General features: G+C 41.0%; 2 protein-coding genes across 2 annotated transcripts in view; both read right to left on the minus strand.

Moving 5' to 3' along the window:
• PPP1R12C (protein phosphatase 1 regulatory subunit 12C) overlaps positions 1–6,636 on the minus strand; it is a 33,089-nt gene extending 26,453 nt beyond the window's left edge. The window contains exons 1-3 of the mRNA XM_085045385.1: positions 6,259–6,636; positions 5,022–5,152; positions 2,107–2,225 (exon numbers count right to left, since the gene is read on the minus strand). Coding sequence (XP_084901511.1) covers positions 2,107–2,225; positions 5,022–5,152; positions 6,259–6,621 — 613 coding nt within the window. The 5' untranslated portion in view covers positions 6,622–6,636. The remainder of the gene's footprint in view (positions 1–2,106; positions 2,226–5,021; positions 5,153–6,258) is intronic.
• Positions 6,637–6,673: 37 nt separating this feature from the next.
• LOC146422845 (troponin T, slow skeletal muscle-like) lies at positions 6,674–11,501 on the minus strand. The gene is made up of 4 exons (XM_085045367.1): positions 11,391–11,501; positions 10,049–10,139; positions 8,989–9,029; positions 6,674–6,787 (listed from the first exon to the last, which is right to left on the minus strand). The coding sequence occupies exons 1-4, from the start codon at positions 11,459–11,461 to the stop codon at positions 6,745–6,747; spliced, it is 246 nt and encodes an 81-aa protein (XP_084901493.1). The 5' UTR covers positions 11,462–11,501; the 3' UTR covers positions 6,674–6,744.
• Positions 11,502–13,133: the final 1,632 nt, after the last annotated feature.

Consider the following 13,133-nt stretch of genomic DNA (forward strand, 5'->3'; position numbering starts at 1 on the left):
TCCCAATTTTTCTCCCAATTTTTCTCCGATTTTTCTCAATTTTTCCCCAATTTTTCTCCATTTTTCCCCAATTTTTCCCCAATTTTTCTCCCCAATTTTCCCCCATTTTTCCCAATTTTTCCCAATTTTTCTCTGATTTTTCCCCAAATTTTCCCCGATTTTTCCCAATTTTTTCCAATTTTTTTCTGATTTTTCCCCAATTTTTCTCCCATTTTTTCCCAATTTTTTTCCAATTTTTCTCCATTTTTTCCCCATTTTTTCTCCATTTTTCTCCCCATTTTTTCCATTTTTTCCCCAATTTTTCCCCAATTTGCCCCGATTTTTCTCTGATTTTTCACAATTTTTTCCAATTTTTCCCCAATTTTCCCCCATTTTTCCCAATTTTTCCCAATTTTTCTCTGATTTTTCCCCCAATTTTCCCCGATTTTTCACAATTTTTTCACAATTTTTCCCCAATTTTTCCCAATTTTTTCTGATTTTTTTCTGATTTTTCCCCAATTTTTCTCTGATTTTTCCCAATTTTTTTACAATTTTTCTCTCATTTTTAACCAATTCTTCTCCATTTTTCTCCCCATTTTTCCCCCAATTTTCCCCCGATTTTTCCCAATTTTTCTCCAATTTTTCCCCAATTTTCCCCAATTTTTCCCAATTTTTTCTCAATTTTTTTCTGATTTTTCCCCAATTTTTTTCTATTTTTCCCAATTTTTTTACAATTTTTCTCTCATTTTTAACCAATTTTTCTCCATTTTTCTCCCTATTTTTTCCCCCAGTTTTTCCCTGATTTTTCCCAATTTTTTCACAATTTTTTCCAATTTTTCTCCATTTTTCCCCCAATTTTCCCCGATTTTTCACAATTTTTTCCCAATTTTTCCCCAATTTTTCCCTGATTTTTCCCAATTTTTTCCCAATTTTTCCCCATTTTTTCCCCAATTTTTCCCCATTTTTTCCCCATTTTTTCCAATTTTTTCCCCAATTTTTCCCCAATTTTCTCTCATTTTTCCCAATTTTTTCCCAATTTTTCTCCTATTTTCCCCAATTTTTCTCCATTTTTCTTCCAATTTTTCCCCAATTTTTCCCCAATTTTTCCCAATTTTTCTCCAAATTTTTCCAATTTTTTCCCAATTTTTCCCCATTTTTCCCCATTTTTCTCTGATTTTTCTCCCATTTTTTCCCCATTTTTCCCCATTTTTTCCCAATTTTTCCCCAATTTTTTTCTGATTTTTCCTGATTTTTTCCCCATTTTTTTCCGATTTTTCCCCAATTTTTTTCCAATTTTTCTCCAATTTTTCTCCAATTTTTCCCCAATTTTTCCCCATTTTTTCCCAATTTTCCCCAATTTTTCCCAAATTTTCTCCATATTTTCTCCAATTTTTCACCATTTTCTCTCACTTTTCCCCCAATTTTCCTCTTATTTTTCTCCAATTTTCCCCTGAAATTTTCCTCAATTTTCAATTTTTTCTCCAATTTCTCAAATTTTTTCCCCAATTTCCCATTTTTCCCCAATTTTCCCCAATTTCCAATTTCCCATTTTTCCCTCAATTTCCCATGATTTTTTCCCCAAAATTCCTCTTATTTTTCCCCAAAATTTTCCCTGATTTTCCCCAATTTTTCCCCAATTTTCCCCAAATTTTTCCCCAAAATTTTTCCCAATTTTCCCCAATTTTCCCCAAATTTTTCCCCAAAATTTTCCCCAATTTTCCCCAATTTTTCCCAATTTTTCCCTTTTTTTTCATTTTCTCCAATTTTTTCCCAAATTTTCCCTAATTTTTCCCTATTTTTTCCCAATTTTCCCCAAATTTTCCCCAATTTTCCCCAATTTTTCCCTGATCTTCCCCAATTTTTCCCTATTTCGCCCCAATTTAACTTTCCACCTCACAAGCTCCGCCCACCTTCACAAACCCCGCCCTCTCCCAAGCCCCGCCCACTCTGCCAAGCCCCGCCCACCGCATCTCCTCCATTGCAGTATCATTACCTCATCACAAGCCCCGCCCACCACCACAAACCACGCCCACCTCACCCCCTAGCTCCTCCCACTGCCCAAGCCCCGCCCACTCGCCAAGCCCCGCCCACTGCCCAAGCCCCGCCCACTCTCCAAGCCCCGCCCACCGCGTCTCTGCAGCTCCGCCCTCAGCAGCTCCTCCATCGCCTCATCCTCAGCCACCTCCAGGGGGAGCTCCAGGTCACTCGTCACCGCCGCGGGGTCGGCGCCGTGAGAGAGCAGGTACCTGAAATTGGGGAAATTTGGGGATTTTTGGGGTGTTTTTTGGGATTTTGGGGGAGTTTGGGGTGTTTTATGGGGAGTTTGGGGTGTTTTATGGGGAGTTTTGGGTTGGTTTTGGGGAGTTTGGGGTGTTTTATGGGGAGGTCATGGCAGTTTGCCACCTCCAGGGGGAGCTCCAGGTCACTCGTCACCGCCGCGGGGTCGGCGCCGTGAGAGAGAAGGTACCTGAATGGGGGAAATTTGGGGATTTTGGGGGTTTTTTGGGATTTTGGGGGAGTTTGGGGTGTTTTCTGTGGAGTTTGGGGTGTTTTATGGGGAGTTTTGGGGATTTTGGGGTGTTTCATGGGGAGGTCATGGCAGTTTGCCACCTCCAGGGGGAGCTCCAGGTCACTTGTCACCGCCGCGGGGTCGGCGCCGTGAGAGAGAAGGTACCTGAAATTGGGGACATTTGGGGATTTTGGGGGAGTTTGGGGTGTTTTGGGGATTTTAGGGTGTTTCATGGGGAGATCGGGGTGTTTGATGTGGGATTTGGGGGATTTTGGGGTGTTTTCTGGGCAGTTTGGGGTGGTTTTTGCCACCTCCAGGTCACTTGTCACTGCCGTGGGATTGGCGCCGTGAGAGAGAAGGTACCTGAATGGGGGAAATTTGGGGATTTGGGGGAAATTAGTGGATTTTGGGGTGTTTTGGGGTGTTTTATGGGGAGTTTGGGGTGTTTTATGGGGAGTTTTGGGTTTATTTTGGGGATTTTGGGGTGCTTTATGGGGAGGTCATGGCAGTTTGCCACCTCCAGGGGGAGCTCCAGGTCACTTGTCACCGCCGCGGGGTCGGCGCCGTGAGAGAGCAGGTACCTGAAATTGGGGAAATTTGGGGATTTTTGGGGAAATTTGGGATTTGGGGTGTTTTATGGCGAGTTTTGGGTTGGTTTTGGGCATTTTGGGGTGTTTCATGGGGAGGTCATGGCAGTTTGCCACCTCCAGGGGGAGCTCCAGGTCACTCGTCACCGCCGCGGGGTCGGCGCCGTGAGAGAGAAGGTACCTGAAATTGGGGAAATTCCTAAATTTTGGGGGAATTTTGGGGGGTTTTGGGGGAGTTTGGGGTGTTTTCTGTGGAGTTTGGGGTGTTTTCTGGGGAGTTTGGGGTGGTTTTTGCCACCTCCAGGTCACTCGTCACCACCGCGGGGTCAGCGCTGTGAGAGAGCAGGTACCTGGGAATTGGGAAATTCCTACATTTTGGGGGAATTTTGGGGATTTTGGGGTGTTTTATGGGGTTTGATGTGGAATTTGGGGTGTTTTATGTGGAGTTTTGGGTTGGTTTTGGGGCATTTTGGGGTGTTTTATGGGGAGTTTGGGGTGGTTTTTGTGGGGTTTGAGGTTGGTTTTGGTGGTTGGAATTTTGGGGTGTTTTTTGGGAATTTGGGGGATTTTGGGGGAATTTTGGGGGATTTTGGGAAAATCTGGGGGGTTTGGGGTGTTTTATGGGGAGTTTTGGGTGGTTTGCCACCTCCAGGTCACTCGTTAATTTTGGGTTAATTTTGGAATAATTTCAGTATATATCGAAGGATATTTTTATGATATTTTGGGGATATTTTTGGGATAATTTTGGATTAATTTTAGGATTTTTGGTATAGTTTTGGGGATATTTTCAGGATATTTTCAGGATATTTTGGGGATAATTTTGGGTTAATTTCAGGATATTTTGGTACATTTTTGGGGATATTTTTACGACAATTTCAGGATATTTTCAGGATATTTTGGGGATATTTTGGGAATATTTTTTACGATAATTTCAGGATATTTTAGGGATATTTTGGGGATATTTTAATGATATTTTTGGGGTATTTTCAGGATATTTTGGGGATATTTTTACGATATTTTCAGGATACTTTCAGTATATTTTTGTGATAATTTCAGGATATTTTCAGGATATTTTCCTGATATTTTCAGGATATTTTTACCATAATTTCAGGATATTTTGGGGATATTTTGGTGATAATTTCAGGATAAATTCAGGATATTTTGGTATATTTTTGGGGATATTTTTATGATAATTTCAGGATATTTTCAGGATATTTTTACGATAATTTCAGGATATTTTCAGGATATTTTTGTGATAATTTCAGGATATTTTCAGGCTATTTTTACCATAATTTCAGGATATTTTCAGGATATTTTCCCCATAATTTCAGGATATTTTGGGGACATTTTGGGGACATTTTGAGGACATTTCAGGTCACTCACTCAGCGATATTTCGGCTCCCACAGGCCGCAGCCACGTGCAGAGGCGTCCAGTGTGTTTTGAGATAATTTTAGGTTAATTTTGGTGATATTTTTATGATATTTTCAGGATATTTTGGGGATATTTTAGGGATATTTTTGGGATAATTTCAGGATATTTTGGGGATATTTTTGTGATAATTTCAGGATAAATTCAGGATATTTTGGTATATTTTTGGGATATTTTTGTGATAATTTCAGGATATTTCGAGGATATTTTTGTGATAATTTCAGGATAAATTCAGGATATTTTGGTATATTTTTGGGATATTTTTGTGATAATTTCAGGATATTTCGAGGATATTTTTACCATAATTTCAGGATATTTTGGGGATATTTTGGTGATAATTTCAGGATAAATTCAGGATATTTTGGTATATTTTTGGGGATATTTTTACAATAATTTCAGGATATTTTCATGATATTTTTGTGATAATTTCAGGATATTTTCAGGATATTTTCAGGATATTTTGGGGATAATTTCAGGACATTTTGGGGACATTTTGAGGACATTTCAGGTCACTCACTCAGCGATATTTCGGCTCCCACAGGCCGCAGCCACGTGCAGAGGCGTCCAGCCCTCGTTGTCAGCTTGGTTCACATCTGCTCCACTCTCCACCAGGAACTCAACAACCTCCATGTTGTCATCGATGCACGCCTGGGGACACCGGGGGGACATTGATGGGGACAGCATGGGGACATTGGGGACATTAATGGGGACAGTGGGGACAGCATTAGGGACATTAACGGGGACACTGGGGACATTGGGGACAGCACTGGGGACATTAATGGGGATATTGGGGACATTGGGGATAGCACTGTGGACAGCATTGGGACATCATGGGGACAGCATGGGGACATTGGGGGACATTAATGGGACATTGGGGACAGTGGGGACAGAATTGGGGACAGCAGGGACGTTGGGGACATTAATGGGGACAGTGGGGACAGCAGGGACAGCATTGGGGACATTAATGGGACATTAATGGGACATTATTGGGGACATTGGGGACATCATGGGGACAGCAGGGACAGCCCAGGGGACACCAGGGGACATTGGGGACATTAATGGGGACAGTGTTGGGGACATTGGGGACATTAATGGGACATTGGGGACAGCAGGGACAGTGCTGGGGACAGCAGGGACAGCAGGGACATTGGGGATATGGGGACCTTTGGGGACATTTTGGGGGATTTGGGGACATTTGGGTCACTCCGCTCCAAGCCACGCCCCCTCTGCTCAGACCTGTCAATCACTCAGAAACCACGCCCCCGCCCTAGCCCCTCCCACCGACGAAGCCACGCCCCTTCCCACCACATCCACCAATCAGATAACAGTCCTGGTGTCAGCGCTGGCCACGCCCCTTCACACCAAACCACGCCCACTCCAGCTGTCGCCCCGCCCTCTCCTCGCAAACCACGCCCACTTTCCCTTAGCCCCGCCCATTCCCTTAGCCCCGCCCACCTGGTGCAGCACGCTGATCCCATCGGCGTTAGCCCCGCCCATTGATCTAAGCCCCGCCCCTCTCCCTAGCCCCGCCCACCTGGTGCAGCGCGCTGATCCCGTCGGCGTTAGCCCCGCCCCCTGCTCTAAGCCCCGCCCCTCTATCCAAGCCCCGCCCACCTGGTGCAGCACGCTGATCCCGTCCGCGTTAGCCCCGCCCATTCCCTTAGCCCCGCCCACCTGGTGCAGCGCGCTGATCCCATCCGCGTTAGCCCCGCCCATTGCTCTAAGCCCCGCCCCCTGGTCTAAGCCCCGCCCACCTGGTGCAGCGCGCTGATCCCATCCGCGTTAGCCCCGCCCAGCAGCGCGCGCCCGCCGCCCTCGGGCGCCATCACCATGGCGCGCGCCTCCGCCAGCTCCGCGCCTGCGCACACCGCGCGGAACTCGGCCTGCCGCTCGAAGCGGACCCGGGCCGGCCGGGCGGGCCGCGCCGCGCCGCGGGGGGAGCGCCGAGCCGCCGCCGCCGCCTCCTCCTCCTCCTCCTCCTCCTCCTCCCAGCGCCTCAGCTGCTCCCGCCGCCGCTCCCGCGCCGCCGCCGCCGCCGCCGCCGCCGCCATGGCGGGGCTGAGGGCAGCGGCCGCCGCAGCGGGGCGGGACCGGAAGCGCGGGGGCGTGGTTGTCATGGCAACGACGCGGACAACGCGGAACGGCGGAGAAAAAAGGCGGGAAGAGAGGGAGAGTGCTGATTGGTTTATTGGGGGGTGATGTCATGGCGCGCGGGGCGCGGTGACGTCATGGGGGCGGGGTTACTTCCAGCGGCCTCCGACGCGGCCTTTGGCGACTTTTTTGCTGTGAGGGAGGAGAGGAAAATCGGGGAAAAATGAGGTAAAAATGAGCGAAAAGTTACCCTGAAATAGCCAAAAAATTAGTAAAAATTGTTCCGGAAAGGTCCCTGAAAATTCAGCTAAAAATCCTCAAAAAATCACCCAAAATCCCCACAGAAATCAGCCAAAAATCGGCCAAAAATGAGCTTAAAGTTACCCTAAAATAGCCCAAATATCGGCAAAAGACATCCCTTGAAAGCTCCTCAAGAAATCAGCCAAAAATCCCCACAGAAATCGACTTTTTTGCTGTGAGGGAAAATCGGGGAAAAATGAGGTAAAAATGAGCGAAAAGTTACCCTGAAATCCACCGAAAATTAGTAAAAAATATCCCGGAAAGCTCCCCGAGAAATTACCCAAAAATCCCCACAGAAATCGAGTTTTTTGCTGTGAGGGAGGAGAGGAAAAATCGGGGAAAAATGAGGTAAAAATGAGCGAAAAGTGACTCAAAAATACCCCAAATATTGGCTAAAAGTATCCCGGAAAGATCCGCGAAAAATCAGCCAAAAATCCCCACAGAAATCAGACAAAAATCGGCCAAAAACGAGCTAAAAGTTACCCCAAAATACCTCAAAAATTACTAAAAAACATCCCGGAAAGATCCTCGAGAAATTACCCAAAAATCCCCACAGAAATCGAGTTTTTTTGCTGTGAGGGAGGAGAGGAAAATCGGGCAAAAATGAGGTAAAAATGACCGAAAAGTCACTCAAAAATACCCCAAAAATGACCGAAAAGTTACCCAAAAATACCTCAAAAATTAAGGAAAAATATCCTGGAAAGATCCTCGAGAAATGAGTCAAAAATCTCCACAGAAATAGAGTTTTTTTGCTGTGAGGGGAGAGCGGGAATTAGCCAAAAATTGGCTGAAAATACCCCAAAAATGACCGAAAAGTTGCCAAAAAATAACTCAAAAATTAGGGGAAAAATATTCCGGAAAGATCCTCGAGAAATGAGCCAAAAATTCCCACAGAAATCCCAAAAAAATCACCCAGAATTTCCCGGAAAGCTCCCTGAAAATCCTCCGAGAGTTCCTGAAAAAATCACCTAAAAATCCCCAAAAATCACCTAAAAATCACCTAAAAATGCCCCAAAAATCACTCAGAAATGAGAGAAAAGTTACCCTAAAATACCTCAAAAATTAGTAAAAAATACCCGGGAAAGGTCCTCGAGAAATTAGCCAAAAATCAGCCAAAAAATCCCCAAATGTCATAGAAAAATCCCCTAAAAACTTCCCCAAAAATCACCCAAAAATTCCTGGAAAATCCCTAAAAAATCACCCCAAAAGTTCCAAAAAAAATCCCCAAAAAACACCCCAAAATCACCAAAAAATCACCCGAAAATCACTCAAAAAATCACCCGAAAATCCCCAAAAAATCTTCCAAAACCCAAAAAAATAACCCAAAAATTCCTGAAACGTCCCTAAAAAAAATCACCCAAAACCTCCCCAAAAAAATCCCCAAAAAACACCTAAAATCCCAAAAAACCATCCAAAAATCACCCAAATTCCCCCAAAAAATCCCCAAAATCCACATAAAAATCCAAAAAAAATCACCCAAAACCTCCCCAAAAAAATCCCCAAAAAACACCTAAAATCCCCAAAAATCATCCAAAAATCACCCAAATTCTCCCCCAAAAAATCCCCAAAAACATATAAAAATCCCCAAAAAATCACCCTAAACCCCAAAATAAATCACCCAAAAACCTCCAAAAAATCTCCCAAAAATCCCCAAAAATTCAACCCAAAATCCCCAAATAAATCACCCAAAAATCACCCCAAAAAAGACCCAAAACCTTCCCAAAAATCCTCAAAATCCCCCAAAACCCCAAAACCCCCTCACCCCCAAAAAATCACAAAGCCCAAACCCTAAAACACCTAAAATCTCCCAAAATCCCAAAAATCACCCAAAAATCCCCAAAATCTCCCAAAAAATCCCCAAAAAATCTCAAAAATCCCCAAAAAATCCCCAAAATCACCCAAAAAATCAAAAAAAATCCACCAAAATTCCCTCAAAATCACCCAAAATCCAAAAATTCCCCAAAAACCCTAAAAATCCTCAAAAAATCACCCAAAACCCCCAAATAAAAACCCAAAAATCCCAAAAAATCCCCCAAAAAACACTCCCAGCACCCCAAATCCCCAAATTTCCCCCAAAATTCCCCCAAAATTACAATTTCTGGGCGTGGCTGATCCGGTTGTAGAGCACATTGATCTGTGGGGAGAAAATGAAGATTAAACTGAGGAAAACCCCCAAATTTTGGGAATTTTTCACCCAAATTTTGGGATTTTAGGGTTTCTTGGGATCCCAAATTCCTGGATTTTGGGAATTTTGGGATTTTTTTGGGGTTTCTGCATGAAATCCTACCCAAAGTGGGAAGATTTTTGGGGATTTTTGGGTTATTTTGAGTTATTTTTTGAGGATTTTTGGGGTTTTTTTCCTTTTAAAGGATTCAGGATTCCAAATTTTGGGAATTTTGGGATATTTTTGGGGGAATTTTGGGATTTTTTGGGATTCTCACCTCAGTTTCTCCATGAAATTTCACTCAAATTTTGGGTATTTTTGGCTATTTTAGGTGATTTTTTGGGGATTTTTGGGTTTTTTAGGATCCTGAATGTGCAAATATGGGAAATTTTGGGATTTTTTTGGGAAATTTGGGGGAATTTTGGGATTTTTTTGGGATTCTCACCTCATATCTTTGCTTCCTCAGTTCCTCCATCAAATCAAACCCAAAATTTGAGTATTTTTGGCTATTTTAGGTGATTTTTTGGGGATTTTTGGGTTTTTTAGGATCCTGAATGTGCAAATATTGGAAATTTTGGGATTTTTTTGGGAATTTTGGGATTTTTTGGGATTCTCACCTCATATCTTTGCTTCCTCAGTTCCTCCATCAAATCTCACTCCAATTTTGGGTATTTTGGGCTATTTTAGGTGATTTTTTGGTGATTTTTTGGGGGATTTTTTTGGGATTTTTGGGTTTTTTGGGATCCTGAATCTCTGAATTTTGGAAAATTTTGGGATTTTTTTGGGAAATTTGGGATTTTTTGGGATTCTCACCTCATATCTTTGCCTCCTCCATCAAATTTCACTCCAATTTTGGGTATTTTTGGCTATTTTAGGTGATTTTTTTGGGGATTTTTTTGGGATTTTGGGTTTTTTGGGATCCTGACTCTCTGAATTTCGGGAATTTTGGGATTTTTTGGGGATTTTTTTGGATTTTTTGGGATTCTCACCTCATATCTTTGCTTCCTCAGCTTCTCCATCAAATCAAACTTCTCTGACTCCAACTGCTGAATCCAATCGTGGAGCTCCTGAGCCTTCGCCCTGGTTTGGGGAAATTTGGGAAATTTTGGGGTTTTTTGGGGAAATTTGGGGATTTTGGGGTCCCAGGGGAAGGTTGGGGTGGAATTTGGGAGATTTTAGGGGGAATTTTGGGGTTTTTCTGGTGGATTTTGGGGTTAATTTTGGGATTTTTGGTGCTAATTTTTGGATTTTTGAGTGATTTTTAGGGTGAATTTTGGGATTTTTGGGATGAATTTTGGGAAATTTTGAGTCTCAGGGTGGATTTTGAGTGATTTTGGGGTAAATTTTGGGGTTTTTGGGGTTCATTTTGGTGTTCATTTTGGGGTTTTTTGGGCTAAAATTTGGGATAAATGTGGAGATTATTTGGATGAACTTTGGTAAATTTTGGGGTTTTTTGGTGTAAATTTCAGGATTTTTTTGGGGTAAATTTTGGGATAAATTTGGAGATTTTTTGGGATAAATTTTGGGATTTTTTGGTGTAAATTTCAGGATTTTTTTGGGGTAAATTTTGGGATAAATTTGGAGATTTTTTGGGATAAATTTTGGGATTTTTGGTGTAAATTTCAGGATTTTTTTGGGGTAAACTTTGGGATAAATTTGCAGATTTTTGGGGTAAATTTTGGGGTAAATTTGGAGGTTTTTGGTGTCAATTTCAGGGTTTTTGGGATAAATTTCAGGGGTTTTTGGGGTTAATTTTGGGATTTTTAGGGTGAATTTTGTGTTAAATTTTGGGTTAATTTTGGGGTTTTTGGGGTAAATTTTGGGTTAAATTTTGGGGTAAATTTGGGATTTTTGGGGTAAATTTTGGGTTAATTTTGGGGTTTTTGGGGTAAATTTTGGGTTAAATTTTGGGTCAAATTTGGGATTTTTGGGGTTAATTTTGGGTTAAATTTTGGGTTAAATTTGGGATTTTTTAGGGATCAATTTGGGTTAAATTTGGGATTTTTAGGGTGAATTTTGCATTAAATTTAGGGTTAAATTTGGGATTTTTGGGGTAAATTTCAGGGCGAATTTTGCATTAAATTTAGGGTTAAATTTGGGGTTTTTGGGGTGAATTTTGGGTTAAATTTTGGGTTAAATTTGGGATTTTTAGGGCGAATTTTATGTTAAATTTTGGGTTAAATTTGGGATTTTTTAGGGATCAATTTGGGTTAAATTTGGGGATTTTTGGTGTAAATTTCAGGGTTAATTTTGGGTTAAATTTGGGATTTTGGGGTGAATTTTGGGTCAAATTTTGGGCTAAATTTAGGATTTTTGGGGTTTTTCTCTCACCTGAGCCCATCCTCCCTTAACCCTTCGATCTCCAGAGGTTTTCTCCTCTCAGCCAGAACTCTGAGCTTCATCTCCCTGCCGGTCTGCCGGCGACCCCGGCGCTGCTCCGCCTGGAAATTGGGGAAATTTGGGGCATTTTATAGGGTTTTGGGGTTTCTAGGATTTATGGGATTTTTCTGGGATTTTTTGGGATTTTTTTGGAATTTTTTCTTATTTTTTTTGAATTTTTTTTCGATTTTTTTTGGATTTTTATGAGATTTTTTTGGGGATTTTTATGAGATTTTTATGGGATTTTTTTTCAGATTCTTATGGGATTTTTCTGGGATTTCTGTAGGATTTTTCTGGGATTTTTCAGGGATTTGTTTTGGGTTTTTTTCTGGGATTTTTTGGGATTTTTGGGATCCTGAGTTTCATCTCCCTGCCGGTCTGCCGGCGACCCCGGCGCTGTTCCGCCTGGAAATTGGGGAAATTTGGGGCATTTTATAGGGTTTTGGGGTTTCTAGGATTTATAGGATTTTTCTGGGATTTTTCTGGAATTTTTTTGGAATTTTTTGGATTTTTTTTCGATTTTTTTTGGATTTTTTTTCGATTTTTTTTGGATTTTTTTTCGATTTTTTTGGGATTTTTTTCGATTTTTTTGGGGATTTTTATGTGATTTTTATGGGATTTTTTTCAGATTCTTAGATTTTCTGGGATTGAGGATTTTTCTTGGGATTTTTTTATTTTTGGGGATTTTTTGGGGATTTAAAAAAAATTTTTTTGGATTTTTATGGGATTTTTTGGGGATTTTTATGGGATTTTTTTTGGGATTTTTATGTGATTTTTTTTCAGATTCTTATGGGATTTTTTTGGGATTTTTTTGGGGATTTTTTCGATTTTTTGGGATTTTTTTAAGTTTTTTTGGCGATTTTTTATGGGATTTTTAGATTTTTAGGGATTTTTATGGGATTTTTTTCAGATTCTTATGGGATTTTTCTGGGATTTCTGTAGGATTTTTCTGGGATTTTTTGGGATTTTTTTTCGAATTTTTTTGGAATTTTTTTTCGCTTTTTTGGGGATTTTTAAAATTTTTTTTTTGGATTTTTATGGGATTTTTTGGGGAATTTTTATGTGATTTTTATGGGATTTTAATGGGATTTTTTTCAGATTCTTATGGGATTTTTCTGGGATTTCTGTAGGATTTCTGTGGAATTTTTATGAGATTTTTCTGGGATTTTTTTCCAATTATTTAAGATTTTTTTTATTATTTTTACAGCATTTTTTTGGGGATTTTTCAGTAATTTTTAGCGAATTTTTGGGGAATTTATGGAGGATTTTTATAGGATTTCTGTGGGATTTTTGGGGTTTCTATGGGATTTTTTTGGATATTTTTGTAGGATTTCTATGGGATTTCTATGGGATTTTTGGGTTTTCTATGGGATTTTTGGTTTTTAGGATTCTTATGGGGTTTTTATTGGGATTTCAGGATTTTTATGAGTGTTTTTAATGGGATTTTTATGGGATTTTTATGGGATTTTTAATGGGATTTCTATGGGATTTTCATGAGTGTTTTCAATGGGATTTTGATGGGATTTTTGCCATTTCTATGGCAATTTTGGGGTTTCTATAGCATTTTTTTAGTTTTTAGGATTCCTATGGGGTTTTTATTAGGATTTTAGGATTTTTATGGGTGTTTTTAATGGGATTTCTATGGGATTTTAATGGGATTTTTGCCATTTCTATAGGATTTCTACAGGATTTTTT

Source organism: Lichenostomus cassidix, unplaced genomic scaffold (genome assembly GCF_008360975.1).
Source record: "Lichenostomus cassidix isolate B80296 unplaced genomic scaffold, HeHo_3.0 HiC_scaffold_38, whole genome shotgun sequence".
Classification (NCBI taxonomy): Eukaryota; Metazoa; Chordata; class Aves; order Passeriformes; family Meliphagidae; genus Lichenostomus; species Lichenostomus cassidix.